At 36.1% G+C, this 15,517-nt stretch overlaps 1 protein-coding gene and 1 long non-coding RNA gene across 3 annotated transcripts in view; one reads left to right on the top strand and one right to left on the bottom strand.

The window, feature by feature from the left end:
- Positions 1-6,793, top strand: part of SLC30A4 (solute carrier family 30 member 4) — a 31,142-nt gene extending 24,349 nt beyond the window's left edge. Inside the window, exons 5-8 of one of the 2 annotated variants that reach the window (XM_079127491.1) lie at positions 287-485; positions 1,605-1,710; positions 2,942-3,076; positions 3,681-6,793. In XM_079127491.1, coding sequence (XP_078983617.1) covers positions 287-485; positions 1,605-1,710; positions 2,942-3,076; positions 3,681-3,835 — 595 coding nt within the window. In that variant the 3' untranslated portion in view covers positions 3,836-6,793. Of the gene's footprint in view, positions 1-286; positions 486-1,604; positions 1,711-2,941; positions 3,077-3,680 lie in introns of those variants that run through there. The other variant, XR_013761902.1, reaches the window with a different exon arrangement.
- A 321-nt stretch (positions 6,794-7,114) lies between these two features.
- Positions 7,115-13,418, bottom strand: LOC306654190. Its single transcript, XR_013761903.1, has 2 exons — positions 13,211-13,418; positions 7,115-11,493 (listed from the first exon to the last, which is right to left on the bottom strand). It is a non-coding gene; the product is annotated as an uncharacterized lncRNA (long non-coding RNA).
- Positions 13,419-15,517: the final 2,099 nt, after the last annotated feature.

Below are 15,517 nucleotides of genomic sequence, written 5' to 3'. Positions count from 1 at the left end.
TTCCATCCCCTTACAGTGCTTCATATTTCTTTAAGGCAGTTCATATCACCAGGCTGTACATTATGTGTTTGCTTGCTTCAGTGCTTCTTTACTAGAGCATGCTCCATGTGGGCATGGATATGTTAATTCACTGTTTTGACCTCAGCACTTAGAACAGTAATAATAGGTTCTCAAATATTTATTAAATTAATGAGTTCCATGTTGCCTCATCTGTATCTGACTAGTAACAAATATTTTTTCAATAATTGTAGGAAAAAATAATAACATTTTCTTTTATTTTTAACAGAATGGGGTTTCTGTTGAACCAGTCTGGTCACCATCACTCCCATTCCCACTCCCTGCCTTCAAATTCTCCTACCACAGGTTCTGGAGGACATAGCCATGGGCAGGATAGCCTGGCAGTGAGAGCTGCATTTGTACATGCCTTGGGGGATTTGGTACAGAGTGTTGGTGTGCTAATAGCTGCATACATCATACGATTCAAGGTAATATGATTGCTGATTTTCCTATTTTGAAATGTATTTAATTTCAGCATTAAAACTAAAGATGATTTTCTTTTACCAGCATGCTGGACCCAAGTGCCAGTTCTATTTATTTTGTATTGGTGTAAGTTTAATGGGCTAACATTAGCTTCCTCTTTTTAATTGATGCATTATAGTTTTACACAGAAGTAGGATTCTTTATGCCATATTCATATGTGCACATAACAATTTGATCAATCTCATTCCTCAGTAATTCCCCTTACCCTCCCTCCCTCTGATTCCCTCGGTCTACTCTATTGGTCTCCCTTCTATAATTATTTTTTAATTACTACATTATAATTATATATAAAAGTGGGATTCATTGTGGTATGTTCATACATAGATATAGCATAATTTAGTTGATTTTGTTCTTCATTACTTCCCCATGCCTTTCCCCTAAACCTTATTCTCAGTTTCCTTCTTATTGCTCCCTTTGCTCTATTACTCTCCTTTCCATTATCATGAGATCCCTTTTTATTCCTTTTTTTTCCCCTCTCTTCTGCATATGAGAGAAAACATTTGACCCTTGACTTTCTGAGTCTGGCTTATTTCACTTAGCATGATGTAGTATATGTCTTTTTATTAGCAGTAAACACAGTGTTGCCACCTCACCAGCTTCACTATTTTATGATTCTGGGTAGAAGATTTAGAGAAGGCACAGAGGAGAATAATAGAACAAGCTATTAAACTTCTGGAAATAGTTCCTATGAGGAACATTATTTAAACAATCTAAGAAAGAGTGAAGATGTTTCTCACTTAACAATATATAAGTTTTAAGGTATTCTCTAGCCAGGCATGGTGGTACACCCCTGTAATTCCAGTAACTTGGGAGACTGAGGTAGGAGGATCACTAATTGGAGACCAACCTTGGCAACTGAGTAAGACCCTATCTCAAAATAAAAAATACGAAGTACTAATGGAGTGCTCCTGGGTTCAAATCCCCAGTTAACAAACAAACAAAATGGTATTCTCCAGTCCTCTTAAAGAAAGCCAAAGAATAGGGGACATACACCTTATTTTTTCTTTACAGTGTTTTATGTCTTTCCATATTTAATAATATAACTCTGATCTTTTACCTTTTAGCCAGAATACAAGATTGCTGATCCCATCTGTACATATGTATTTTCATTACTTGTGGCTTTCACAACATTTCGAATCATCTGGGACACAGTAGTTATAATACTGGAAGGTAAGGTCTTACTAAAACCTCCACTGTGGATTTATTCCTTCCCTTACAGATTGGGAATCAGAGGGAATCAAATTGAGAATCAGTCATATTTCTGGGTAGCACTTTACCAATACTTATTAGACTATATACATCAACTTATGTGTATACAGCATATAAGGATCAATGCATTCTCCCATCTGTTACCCATTTTACTCTTATAATATCAAAGCAAAGTAGGTAAGGCATACAGTGGAGTAAATTATCCCCATCTGAAAACAAGAAAATTGAGGTTTAGAGAAATAACTTAATGTGCTACTAATAAACTGTAGATTAGAACAAGAATGTAACTTTTGATTCATAATGTGATTGTGGATAGTGATTTATTTAATTCCTTAATTCCCATTTAATTCATGACTGACTTTGTTGTGTTTATGATATTCTTTTTTTTATTTATTTATTTTAATTAAAAATCATAAATTTACATAGGGCCATACCACCATGATTGCGCCCGATCTCATCTGTTTATGATATTCTTGCCTTACTGATAATATATAATCCTGAAACTAAAAGTTCTCATCAGTAAGCTTATCATTATCAGGTATTCAACCTCCCTTTCCTTTTTTATTTTTCTTGTTTTGTCTCTCCTAGCTTATCTATTTAAACTAAGTATTCTAGTTTGATTGGCATTCTTTTTTAGGGGGAACAAACATTTTTAAAGTATTATTAACTTCTTGTGTATATTTCCTTTATCTTTTGTAAAAATGTGTGTATAGTCTATCTGAAAGCATTAACAAAATGTATTTTAATACTTTAAAATAGCATTTGTTTAGCTGGGTGTGGTCACACAGGCCTATAATCCCAGAGGCTCTGGAGGCTGAGGCAGGAGGATTGCAAGTTCAAAGTCAGCCTCAGCAATTTAGCAAGGTCCTAAGCAACTCAGTGAAACCCTGTCTTTAAATAAAACACAAACAAGGGCTGGGAATGTGGCTCAGTAGTTAAGTACTCCTGAGTTCAATCCCCAGTACCAAAAAAAAAAAAAAAGTATTTGTTTACACATGGATTTAGCAAGCCTTTTTTTTTTTTTTTAACAAACTGCATTTTGATTCAGTGTATACAAATGGCGGACATTATTTTGTTTCTATGGTTGTACACGATGTAGATTCATACTGCCATTTTTTAATATAATGTGAAAGTTGATTTTTTTCCTTCCAAAGTTAATTTTACTATTAAATTATATATTCTGAATTTATAGGGGTACCAAGCCATTTGAACGTAGATTATATCAAAGAAGCCTTGATGAAAATAGAAGATGTATATTCTGTGGAAGATTTGAATATCTGGTCTCTGACTTCAGGAAAATCCACTGCCATAGTTCACATGCAGCTAAGTATGTTGTTGATGTAAATATGGGCCTGCTTGGGGTTACTGGACTTCTATCTTTGGAACTAAACATCTGAGCTTAAAATTAAGATGACTTTTGGGGTGAAAAGATTGAAGGGAGGGTTGAGGCTCTTCAAATGGTTAAGTTTCAGGTCAATATTGACAGCAGAACAAGAATTCTTTTCTCTTTTTAGAATAGGACATCATATTATTGATCATTACCTTCAGATCATAGGTGTTAAATATATTTACCGTGCTTTTTCTTTCTACATCAGAAAAGCTAGGTTCCTGTGGTTTTTATGTGTCTTTTCACAATTGATGCCTTTAATTTTATATCAAAATAATACATGCATGTGGTTTATTTTTTAAAGTACCTTTTAATGTCAAGCTTATAACTGATGTCTGATATTCTTTCTCCACCTGAGAATGGACTAGAGAGATTGGAAACCATTCAGGATATATAAACTGACTGACGTCTTTAACAGAATACTTTAGAGAGGGTAAAAATCAAACTAGTAAAAATATGTTAATGTTGTTTTTTTCCCTGTATCTTATTCACTAATGTGTAACTGTGTACAATGAATAGTAATGATATCTTCTTGACATTGCAGTTCCTGGAAGTTCATCTAAATGGGAGGAAGTACAATCCAAAGCAAAGCATTTATTATTGAACACATTTGGCATGTATAAATGTACTATTCAGCTTCAGAGTTACAGACAAGAAATGAACAGAACTTGTGCAGATTGTCAGAATTCCAGTCCCTGATTTTATGTGTTTTGAGGTTTACTGCCTTATTTATCCTGCAGTCACAGACTTGAGAGCAATAAATGCAAACCTAAATGAGAAAATGGAATCCCTGACAGCTGTGTCCCTATCAAGCACCAGTCTCTCAAAATAATCACTCCAGCCTGACAATACGAGTCTCTGTTTAATGGTACAGTGAGACTTCATCATGATTTTAGGATGAAGATGTTTCCAATATACTGTTTACAGAATGAGATGTAACTCTACAGATACCTCATAGAAGACAATCCAAGACCATACTTCATTAATTTGACAGAGTACATGTCTTAAAGGAACCTTCAAAATCAGTATTTGCATTTAAAAATACTTTTTAAAGGCCACTTTATATCAAACCAGTGCTAGCAAACTTAAGTTGTTGTTTTGTTTTGTTTTTTATTATGTAATCTTGACATCCAGCTTCTAGAATTGCTGCTCTGTTTTTACAGAAATTATTTCTCAACAGATTTCAGAAAGTACTAATAATTGTCCAGAATGGAATAAGCATGTATTCCTAAGTGTTTCAGAAATGTTTTATTTCACAAATAAGTCTTAATGTTATTGTTATACTTTATAAACAACTTTTTCCAGATATTACCAGGTTTTGAATCTCAAAGTTAACGTTTTTGATTATTTGTAATCTTATTAGAACCAAATCTTTACATATTGTGATCACTGTCATTAAATTATTTAGGAAATGTTTTCAATAGAATTCTGAATGACTGAAATTAGTCTTAAACTCAGATTACCATATGATTATTTAAAACAAAGAAGCAAAGATGGGGTGTGGAGTTTCAGATTTATGTCTTCCCAAATCACTTTTATTGTTTATAGACTTGACTTAAGAACAGCAAGAGACTGCAAAATCTAAGTAATGATTCTCTGCCTCTTTAAGGACTGCCAACATTTTTGTACAGTTTTCTTGGTAGCTTGGTTCCTGCCCGCAATCCAGGTTATATGTACTGTCCTTTCAGGGTAGCTCTAGAGGGCTAACATTCAGTTTGTGATACCCACAGTGTAAATTAACTACTACTCCAGAGAGACTATCTGGTTTATGACAGAGATTAAAGATTCTCCATGGAATCCAGAAATTCCAAGATATAATTTTGAGGTTTTCTAATAATACCATACTAGAAAGGTCCAGAGGGTTTGGGAGGAAATACTACTTTAAGAAAACCTTATGTGTGTCTGTGTTTGTTAAAGCACTGGGTTAGGGATGGACACTGAATTTGTGTTGTAAGGAGACTGCATAAACGTTTCCAAACTGAAGGCAATGTAATTGGCAACAGATGTATTAAAGTGGCAACTGTGAATATTCATGTTTCATTTTGTAGCCATTGGCTTTGAGATTATGCACATTAGGGAGTCATTTTTCAACAGGGACACTTTCTTATATTAAGAATGATTGTGGTTCTTGGCTTCCCAGAAAATCAAAGTAAAGTAGCAACATACTAAGCAAGTTGTGAAGTGAAATTTTAAATAGGTATACAAGTGACATAATATAAATGAAGAACAGGAAATAGTTTCATCTTCATATCAAGTACCTTACCTGTATGTAAACCTAAAATAAAAAAACCTGTATTTACCTAAAAGTTTGTTGGGAATTGATGGTATCATAAAAGGGTTGATGATACCTAATAAAACTCAGTAGGTCTTGTTGAATTGAATTCTTATTGTGAACCCATTTACTAAAATTATTTGAGCTTCAAAAATTTCAGAAGAATATAAACTGTAAATCAAAATACTCTCATATATAGAAATAAGAATAAATGAGAGGCATTTCAGGGACACCTAGGTATTTATGGGCTTTGGGTATCTAGAAGAAAAAAAATACACATTATATGTTAATAATTTTCCCAAATCTACTGAGCTTGCTTTTTGTAAATATTCCTTTATCTTATATGGCTTTTCATATCAGTCTGTTCCTTAAAACATTATTTTATAAAACAGTCTAAAAAATCCATTTGAGGACTGAAAAAGGATCCTTTAGTAAAGTGCAAAAACACTGTAAACTTTTGTAAGTTTTAATTACTGTGTTTTGCTTAAAGTAAGGTACACATAAGGTTTCCTGTGCTTTGTCTTTGTAGCAAGAACTACAGACTTTGTATTTGTACTTTACTGGGTCTACAAGATTTGAGAATTGATAGATTTCAATTTTGTAAGCTGACAACACCCACAGAAAAAGATATTAACTTAGTTGTTGCGACCAGGGACTGCACAGCTTCTAACAAAGAGCTTTGGTTTTGGCCTCTCCTTCACCTGTTGGGCTACAGCCACAGGGTAGCTATGCTTCTCAGCTGAAACACGGGCTGAGTTGAACAGACATGTAGGATTAGGAATTTTGCACTGGGAAAATAGATAACAATGGGACAACAATCACGACATAACAACTTGGCAGTTCTTCAGAGTTACATGTTCTAATTAATATTTGCAAATAATTTGAGTTAACTTGTGTATGTTAACATCTATTTCACAACTCTGGCCAGATGCAGCCCTTTGATTTTGGGAAAGGACCTTTTGTTTCTCTACTGATTTTGCTGCTTTAAGAAATATAATGGGAGTGCAGTTGAAGAAGTCATATTTCAGAGGACTTTGATATGCAGAACTAGAAGCTGTTTTAATTCCTACATGTATTTCCAATAGCTATACCTTATATAATGTGAGCACAGATTTTTCATAACTATAGCTCCTGTCAGTATTGTTTGCCAAATCACTGGATTTCTTATTTTACTGATTTCAACTTTGGGTGCTTTATTTCCATTCTCCACAACTGAGTTTCCCACTCTGATGAGTCTCAGTGTTCTGTCTCTTGAACCCAGGTGTCGCAGGTGACAGTATTTGTCTTTATTAGAATCTTCTCAGATATGGTCAAGATCTGATACTTGATCTTCTCTCTCATTATAATGTGAGGAAAAACTTTTTTCAGAGACGAGGGACTACTTAGAAATGTGTGTTTCCAGGTGAGAAAGAATCTTTTGTTAGTAGCCGATTTTTACTGAGTAAGTGTTAGTGGACAGACTACACCATGCAATCACCTGTGAAGATAATTGCCAACAAGACTCTGGGTTGTGTTTCTCAACCACCCACTTAAAATTTTCAGAGATAATCATTTGATTCTGAAACAAGCACAATTCAGCTAAACTTGTTTTCTTTGTATGCATTTATGTTAGTTCATCATAATGAATGAGATGTTCTTACAGAATTGAACCCCTTTGAAATAACATTTTAGGCAATTTGCTCTTGACTACCTTATACATAGTAAACTTTAAAGTTATAGGATGTGTCCCTAGGTATAAGATTAGCTCATTTGGTTCAGTTTGTTTTTGAACTAAACATAGTCATAAATGAATAGTGACAGCTCATTATGTGCTGCATGAAGGGAACATGATAACTGATGAAGCTTAATCTCACTATAGCCAAAATACTGTCTTCAGACCCTAACTCCAGATTTACCATGTGAATTCTGTCAAGCCAGAGCATCAGATTTGATTTATAGATTGCCAATCAGGTATATTTTTTGTTGTTAGTGGGAGCATGAAAATTAGAAGAAATTATATGGGGGTTTTTCAGTGTTGAATTATGTGAGTGCACTTAGGCCAGCCAGCCATTGAATTCTCACCTACCTACATTTTAACTGCTCTTCCAATCACATTGTGAGGACCAACAAACATTTTCTAATTTTTTTTAAGATTGCAATACATTTATGGAGACTTTCCCAGTCTATGACAGTGTCCATTTAAATAGTGCAATTCAGAATATTCTGAAATACAACACAAAATTGAAATGTGCCAGTATGTCAGCTTTCCACCTGAAAGATACTGTACATTTAGAAAGTTTATGCTTCTCAAATAAATGTTATTTAATAAGCCATATCACATTTTAAGAAATTGTATATACTTTTCCATATGCCCCTTCAGAAACCAGGTATTTTGCATATGATTGATTTTAGAAAGATTTTGAAGCTGGGGTTTATTCATGTAATTAAGATCAAAGTATATGTATATGTACTGTATTTGCAATTTTCAAATTGGAATTTCCTATACATTTATTAAATAAAGTGTTGTTTTGCCATGTGGTTTATTAAAAACTGAAAATATCCAGTCCCTTAAATTTTTGTTCTTTTCATTGATTAAGTAATATTTGTAGACTTTAAAACATATTCTTCAAAGCAAAAGCATTGGAAAATAGATTATATTTTATCTAATTTTATAATCTCAGAGTGTAGTGCCCTCTTAAATGTTTAAGAAATAAACCCCCAAAAAAATCTTCCAGAGGATAAAATGGACATTAAAAGAACCTTTTGCTTGGTGTTAGTCACTCATAACGCCCTTCCAATCCCAGAAACTTTGGCAGAAAGGAAGAACAAAAGCCACTGTGAAAATCAGATTGGTGAGGGCCTTTGAGAAGTCTGAGCAGAGAAGCCTAACGATGCCAACAGTGTGGTCCAGGGGTGAGCAAACTTCCTCAGAAGCCAAGTCTTGTATTCACAGGCTCACATGCAGCCTGTGACCCAAAAGCTAAAAATGGTTTTTATATTTTTAATTTTTTTTTAAATGTGGAGTAATATGATGTGAAAATTATGTGAACTTTAAATAACTGACTTTAAGTAATAAAGTGTCATTGGGATACAGCATACTTGTCCAATTACATATAGTCCATGGCAGCTTTCAGTGACTATGGCTCAGTTGAGCAGTTGTAACAAATATAAAATACTTACTATTTGGAACTTTATAGGGAAAGTATGCTAGCCCCTGTGTAGACTGTTGTACCATTTTAATAATGTTTGAACATTATTTATGAATGCATCAAACTATTCTAGAATCCACTTGGAATTTTCTGAGACTGGTGAATCTGAGGCCATTTGAGTCACCAGAGGTTTTTTCTTTCCTTGACTGATTTTCTTTCTTATCTCCCATTGGGTTTGGGGCAGAAATATAAGAAAAAATGTAGCAAGACTAATAACTGTCCATGTGCTGTGTGCTCTAACATCCACTACCAGTTTTCTTCTCAGAACACCTCACTAGGATCATCTAAATATACTTTTCAACATAAAAGTTAATCATTTGATTTTTAAGGTTTTCACACATTATAACAAAAAAGTAAAGGAAACAATGTATATAGAGTATCTTACATATTTTGTGCCAGTTTGGAGCTCACAAATGAAAACTACCATATGCTTAATTAGATTTAAATTGCTTGTCAGACTTTTAATGTATTATTTCAAGTTATCAAGTTACCTAGGAAAAAGGTCAACTATATTTGAAAAAGAATAATAAAATATAATTGTAGTTAAGTTGTACTGGTAAATGCTGACATATTACAAATTATTTGATTATCTACCTAGTTCTATTTCAATTTTGATGTATCGGTTTTTGATCTGTATCAGGTGTCAAATTCTAATTTGGGGTAACAGTTTTACAAGTTCTTATTCATGCTAGACTTTCAGCTTTAATATACTAACAGACCATATAGGGATCATTTGAACTTAACTATATATGCATTATAATCGTTACACATTATGAAATGAGACTAAGCATAAATAGGAAGTGTTGAAGCCTTGTGACTAAATATAATCTCTACATGAGCTATATGTTTTAAGATTAGGAGGTTTAAAAATCCAGCCTCAGTGAAATATCACCAAAGACATAATTTGCAATCAACATTCTGGCTTAACGAACAGATTCATGTGACTTTTACAGAACATTATAAACTGCAGAGTTTGGCCCATGGGTATCACTCAATAAACACAAAGATGATACTTTAGTAACCAAATAGCTTCCCTGTCTCCTGTCCTAGATTTTTCAAACATTAATTCTGGTTTGATTTTGAAATTCCTATTATCCACGTTTCACTTGCCAGATTCTACACATTGGGTGTTTTTTTTTTTTTTTTTTTTTCCCAACATATATTGAGCTATTTCTTGGTAACATAGTATAATTTTTTTTTTTTAAGTAGAAGATTTTTAGAGACCTCTTGAAAGCAAGGCTAGCCTAGAGAAAGGCAGACCGCCTCTGCTCTCTAGACTTCCCTAGAATTTGCAGATCTGACCCCTGCCTATTCTGTCATCTTTCCCATATTTTCTTTCCAGAAGAAACCTGCTGACAGCTTAAATGATGACAGGGATACTAGGCTCTGAACAGTAACAGAGTAAATGTTTGGCTTCAGGGCATGAAGAAAGGCCTGGGTGAAGGTAAGCTACATTGCCCCACCCCCCATCCACTTATCTATGGTGTTCACCTATGAAGGCTGCAGCCCTAGTTCCAACAAGTCCTTACTTGGTTTATGACTTGAATTGAATTTCAGTATTATCAGAACACAAGCCCATTTCATCCTCCCTTTGCTTCTTTATATTTCCAAAACTCAGGACATTTTTTTAAAACCCCAAAACAAAATGTTATATAACATACAGTGAGTGTCTTGACCATTGATATATACTTGGTTCTAGAATCATTTCTCTACCATGATAATTGGAAATTATCTACCATGTGAAATTGGAATATCTCACAAAAGCAGGTTCACTTTGTTGGAAATGTTATTTTCTAAAGTGGATGGGGACTACTTCCAGATGTCATCCATTTTACAATCATTCAACTAAGACTTGACCTTTGAAGGCCACCTCCCTCCCTGCCCCTGAACATACTATGAGATAGAATACAAAATAGCGTGGGTTTTTTAAATTAAACAGGAAATAATACAATGTCTTTGGAGGGCATCCTAGGCCATATCCTATAGATAAAAAAGATCACATTCTCTCCCATTGGGGTTGGCTTCAGGAACTTTAACCTGTAGGATAAAGTCCATTCTCTTGGTAATGATGTACAAAGTCCTAATCTAGTCACTGCTTACCCTGCCACCTGGCAGCTACATTCCCTCCACCACAATAGCCTGCCTCCCATGTGTCATCCATGCCAAACTCTAATCAGCTTTTGAAAATAAATAATTGTTAGCATTTACTAAGCCTTTTCTGCATTCTAGACACTGTGCTGGGTACTTTATCTTTTTTTTATTTAACTCTGATGACAGTACTGCAAAGAACATTATAATCCTCACCAGGAGAGGTTAGGTAACTTGCCAAAGTCATATAAATAGAATTGTAGTGCAGGAACAGAAGGTCACATACAACTCTTAAATACAATTAGTAATGTAATTTAAAAGGGGCCCAGTATAGACTCATGTAGTTAATTAAAATCAGAACCAAGTTTTATAAAAGTAATGGAAGGTAATGATTTAGATGCAATAAACATTACAGAATTACATGCATGCTTGGGAAGAAAAAAAAAAAAGACGGAAGAAGGAACCAAAAGTTTAGTTTCTTGAGTCTTGGGTGGAGGGAGGGGTCACCAGAATAGTATCAAATCAGGTCCTAGTATCCTTTCCTCCCTTCATTCAGCCCTCACAGCCAGAGTACAGGAGTTGAGCTCCTCCCAGCCTTTCCTCTTTAGCTGCCCACTGCAAGCTGCCCGAATGTTGCAGCCACACTCATCTTGTCTGTGATGAGGAGGAGCAGTTTGATTACAGTCAGCATTCCATGCACTCACTGGTTGTAGCAGTTCCCCAAATCTTCAATCAATGCACACATAGTTTCAGTAAAGGGAAGGGAGGATATCAAGAAGATAGGGCTGTACCTAAAAGTGGGCCATCACCTAAACGGGGTAGAGACAAAAAGAAACAACTCATAAATGCTACATAGAAAATGTGAACCCATAGGAAACAAAGCAAAAAAACATAAGCCTCTGGTGATTCACAGAAATATCCGGGAAGGTATCAAACTTCCCACAAGTCACAGAATTAGAGGTTAAAGTTGATGTCATCTTGGTTGGAGAGTGGGTAAGATCCAGTTGATATCTGCGTTAGTTATGAGATAGCTCCAAACCACATGGATGTTTTCCTTATGAGACAGCACACAAGGGCACAGACTTGGAATAAGCCTGGGCTCCACCCTGATACTCCCTCCCCAGTAAGACTTTAGAAAAGTTACTGAACTTCCCTGTGCTTCAATTTCTCCACCCAAAAATGGAAACAATAATTGCCCCTACCTAGTATAACTTTTATAAGGATTAAAATTTATAAAGTGCAGAGAATACACAAAATTCAAATGTCATTATTATTACTACAAGTTAATTTTTTCTGAAAAGCACTCACTACTTTTTACTTGACTATTTGAGCATTGCTAGTCTTGCAGCTCCCAGAACAACGCAAACTTTTTATCCTGTTTCTTTTCCCACTCTTTACCTGTAAGATCCACTCCCCACTTCCCCCGCCATATTCTTTAGCTCACTAAAAGCAACTCCTTCTTAAGGACTCAACTCAAAAGCACCATCTCAAAGAAAGCTTTCTTGCCCTCCTTATGTGAATCAGGAAACCCTGCTCAATGCCCACCTCTATTAGTTGATCACCATGGAGTGCCACCACTATCTGATTACCCAACAAGCCTCCTGGGGCAGGGCCTTGGTCTTGTCTTAGAATCTCCAGTGTGGGAGAAACAGGATGGATGGGTGAATGTTCTCACAGTAGAAGACTATACATTCATTAAATATCTATACACAGGAATTGCTTTAAAGAGTCCTGTGAGTTCACCACAGTCAATGCCCTGACCTCTTTCCCATCATGTAGCTGAAATCCTATTATATAGCTACACTCCTGTGAAAACATTCTAGGTTGGCCATTTCCCAATTACAAAGAACTGGGTTTTGTCCTTAGGTTATATGTAGTTGTACTAGAGCTTTATGGTTGTTCTCTTTTTCTCCTTGTTTTTTAAGACTACAACAAAAATTAAATAGTTGGTTGAAATACCCAGACAATTACATGATGAATTACAACTAAATTGGTATTAATGCCCGGCAGTTATCACTTAAACAAAGTGATCACCTCTTTCTGAGCCCAGTGGTAGCACTGAGCTGGTACTTGACAATTTTAAGCTTGCTGGTGGTAGTATTTTTGTTTTTATAAAAGACTCTTTTTAAAAGATAAACTATTTAAGTGACTATTTTTAGCTCAAAATTGAAAAACAATTCATACTATTTTCAAAGTATTGATGGACTTTATAATCACAAATCTTCATTCTCGTTGTTGAAACTTTAAACCCAGTGTATACAAACATATTGAAGTTTAAGAGGTAGGACTGGTTCAGGTCCCAGTTTCACTAGGTGTGTCTCATTGGACAAGTTACACTGCTTTGCAGGGCCATAGTCTGTCTGTATAGCAACAACATTAACATTGGGCTTGTTGCACATGCTGAGCAGTGTTTTAAAACCTTTTTGGGTATTAACTCAGTGACTCCTACCTAACAGTCCTATGAGTTATTATTACCCCAGTTATACAGATGAGGGAACAGAGGCAGAGAAAGGTTAACTAACTCACCCAATGTTAGCTAATAAGTAGCAGAACTGGGATTCCATTCCAAAAGGTCTGACTTCAGCATCCACACTCTGCCTTTATGACCAGATTAGAGCCAGGACTGACCTTATCAATTATCTAGTGCAGTGTTGCATGAGGTTCTCAGAGGGCCACTGGCATGCTGGAGGCCGCTCCAGGTCTCAGTAAGAAGTTGCCTGCCTGGGCAGCTGTGTGGGTGGGGACAGATGAGAGGGAGGAGGGGCATGGCAGGAATGTACCTGCTTTACCAATGACTGCACCACTGGATGTACTAGAACTGCCAGAGCCTTCATGACTTTTTTTTCTTTTCTTTTCAAACAAAGACCCGGAGGGAATTATGTTCTCACTACCTCTTCTTCTGAACACTTTTTTGGTGAGACAATCAGGAGAGAAAGACCTGGTGCAATGCAAAGGAGAAGGTTTGAATCCAGCATGCAGGGGGTTCAATTTCATCTCTGCTTTCTTAAGAGCAGTGTGATCTTGCAAGGTTAGCAAGGATTCTAAACTTCTCTAAGTCCTTTTCTTGAACTGTGCAAGAGAACAGAACCCTGCACCTCACAGATTGCTTTAGAAATTCACTAAAATAACAAGCATAAAACATTTAACAGTGTTTGATATTCAATAAATTATCTCTTTCCTCTACTCTACATCATGATTGAGAAATTGTGAGTGTCCCTATTAGACACATCTAGTTAACTTAATCTAATTCAGGTAGTTTCCCTCATCAGGCATTAATTTAAGGAAGGAAATAAACAACTGGTATCATGCGTCATTTCATACTTACCAGTTTCTCCTAGGTGGAGAAAAACTGGCCCTGGGTTTGCATCCAAGTTTGATGAGTGTGACCTTGGGTAAGTTACTCAACCTCTTGGGGTTCAGTTTTTTCACTGGTTAAGTGGGGGTTGTGATATTGCCTGACCTCACCCATTTATGAGAATGGAATGAGATGAAGCATGCAGAATGCGTAGCATACACTAGGTGTTCAAAAAATGGTGGTCGCAGCTGTCATTCTCATTTTGGTTTCCTGAGCTTTACTGGCCTCACCAGAAGCTTTCCAGATAGCCTACAAACAGGTTCAGAGTCACAAACTTGAATATACAAGTAGGATACAGGATCTGTTCCACAAAGCGTTATTCATAACCATTCCAGCACAGAACATGCCATCAGCCCTGGAGTGATATACCATCACAGCCCCTTCCTTGTCCTCCCACCTAAAACCTGTGACTGACTGGGGCTACCTCTGGGGAATGTGTCCCCAAGCAGAATTCAATCTGTCACCAGGGCAAGAACCTAAAATCTTAGGAACCCTCTTGGTTCAATCCACCCACACCCATAAGTCATGGCCTAAAAATAGTTTTTCTCTAGAGAGAGAGATAACTAGAGATGTGTCTATGTCATGTCACCATGACAGAATGAGAACTCCAATTGCTGCAAGTTCCAATGAGTTGAATCTAACCCTTTGTGCCCCCACCATGTCTCCAGGACAGGCACAACTAGTACTAGCATAGTGCATAGTACATGTTCTTGCCCTCCTCTCCCTTTCACAGTAAATTCCACCCCCACCCCCACCACCTACACTGAATTCACCAACCACTACATCCCATCCTCTAAACCTATCACCCCATCCCTGGACCTGGTACTCATTTCTGAGGTTGCCTCCATAGAAAAAGTGTGTTTATCCACAAATGAATGGATAAACAATGGTATTTCCAGAAAATGGAATACTACAGGGCAAAAACCAACGGATTAACTATTGATACAACATGGATGAATCCTAAATGATTGTGCTGGGCAAAAATGGCAGGCCAAAAAGAATGAATACTGTCTGTTTTCACTTATATAAAATTGCTGAAATGCAATCTTATCTATTATATCTGAAAGTAGGTCTGCAGTTGTCTGAGGATGGATGGAGGCAGGGATTACAAAGCAGGAGCAAACTACTTTTGAGGGTCATGAATATGTTAATTGTCTTGATTACAGTGGTAGTTTCACAGTTACATATGTATATTCCAAGATTTATCAAGTTCTGCCCTTTAACTATCTGTAGGGTCTCATGTGTCAATCAAAAACCCGAGCAAAACATCCAATAAATTTTAAAAATTCAGTTTTTCCCCTAGTCACATTCCAAACACTCAAGAGCCACATGTGACTGATGGCTACCATATTGGACAACAGGGATACAGAACATTAACATCACTATAGAAAGTTCTGTTTGACAGAAAATCAGAGCCACAGGGACCTCAGAAACTATCTGCACAATCCTCCTCCCAAACATAAATCTCCCCAAATCCC

Source organism: Sciurus vulgaris (genome assembly GCF_902686455.1).
Source record: "Sciurus vulgaris genome assembly, chromosome: 2".
In the NCBI taxonomy this organism is placed as follows: Eukaryota; Metazoa; Chordata; class Mammalia; order Rodentia; family Sciuridae; genus Sciurus; species Sciurus vulgaris.
Note: the sequence above shows the minus strand (reverse complement) of the source record. Positions and strands in the feature narration are given on the sequence as shown.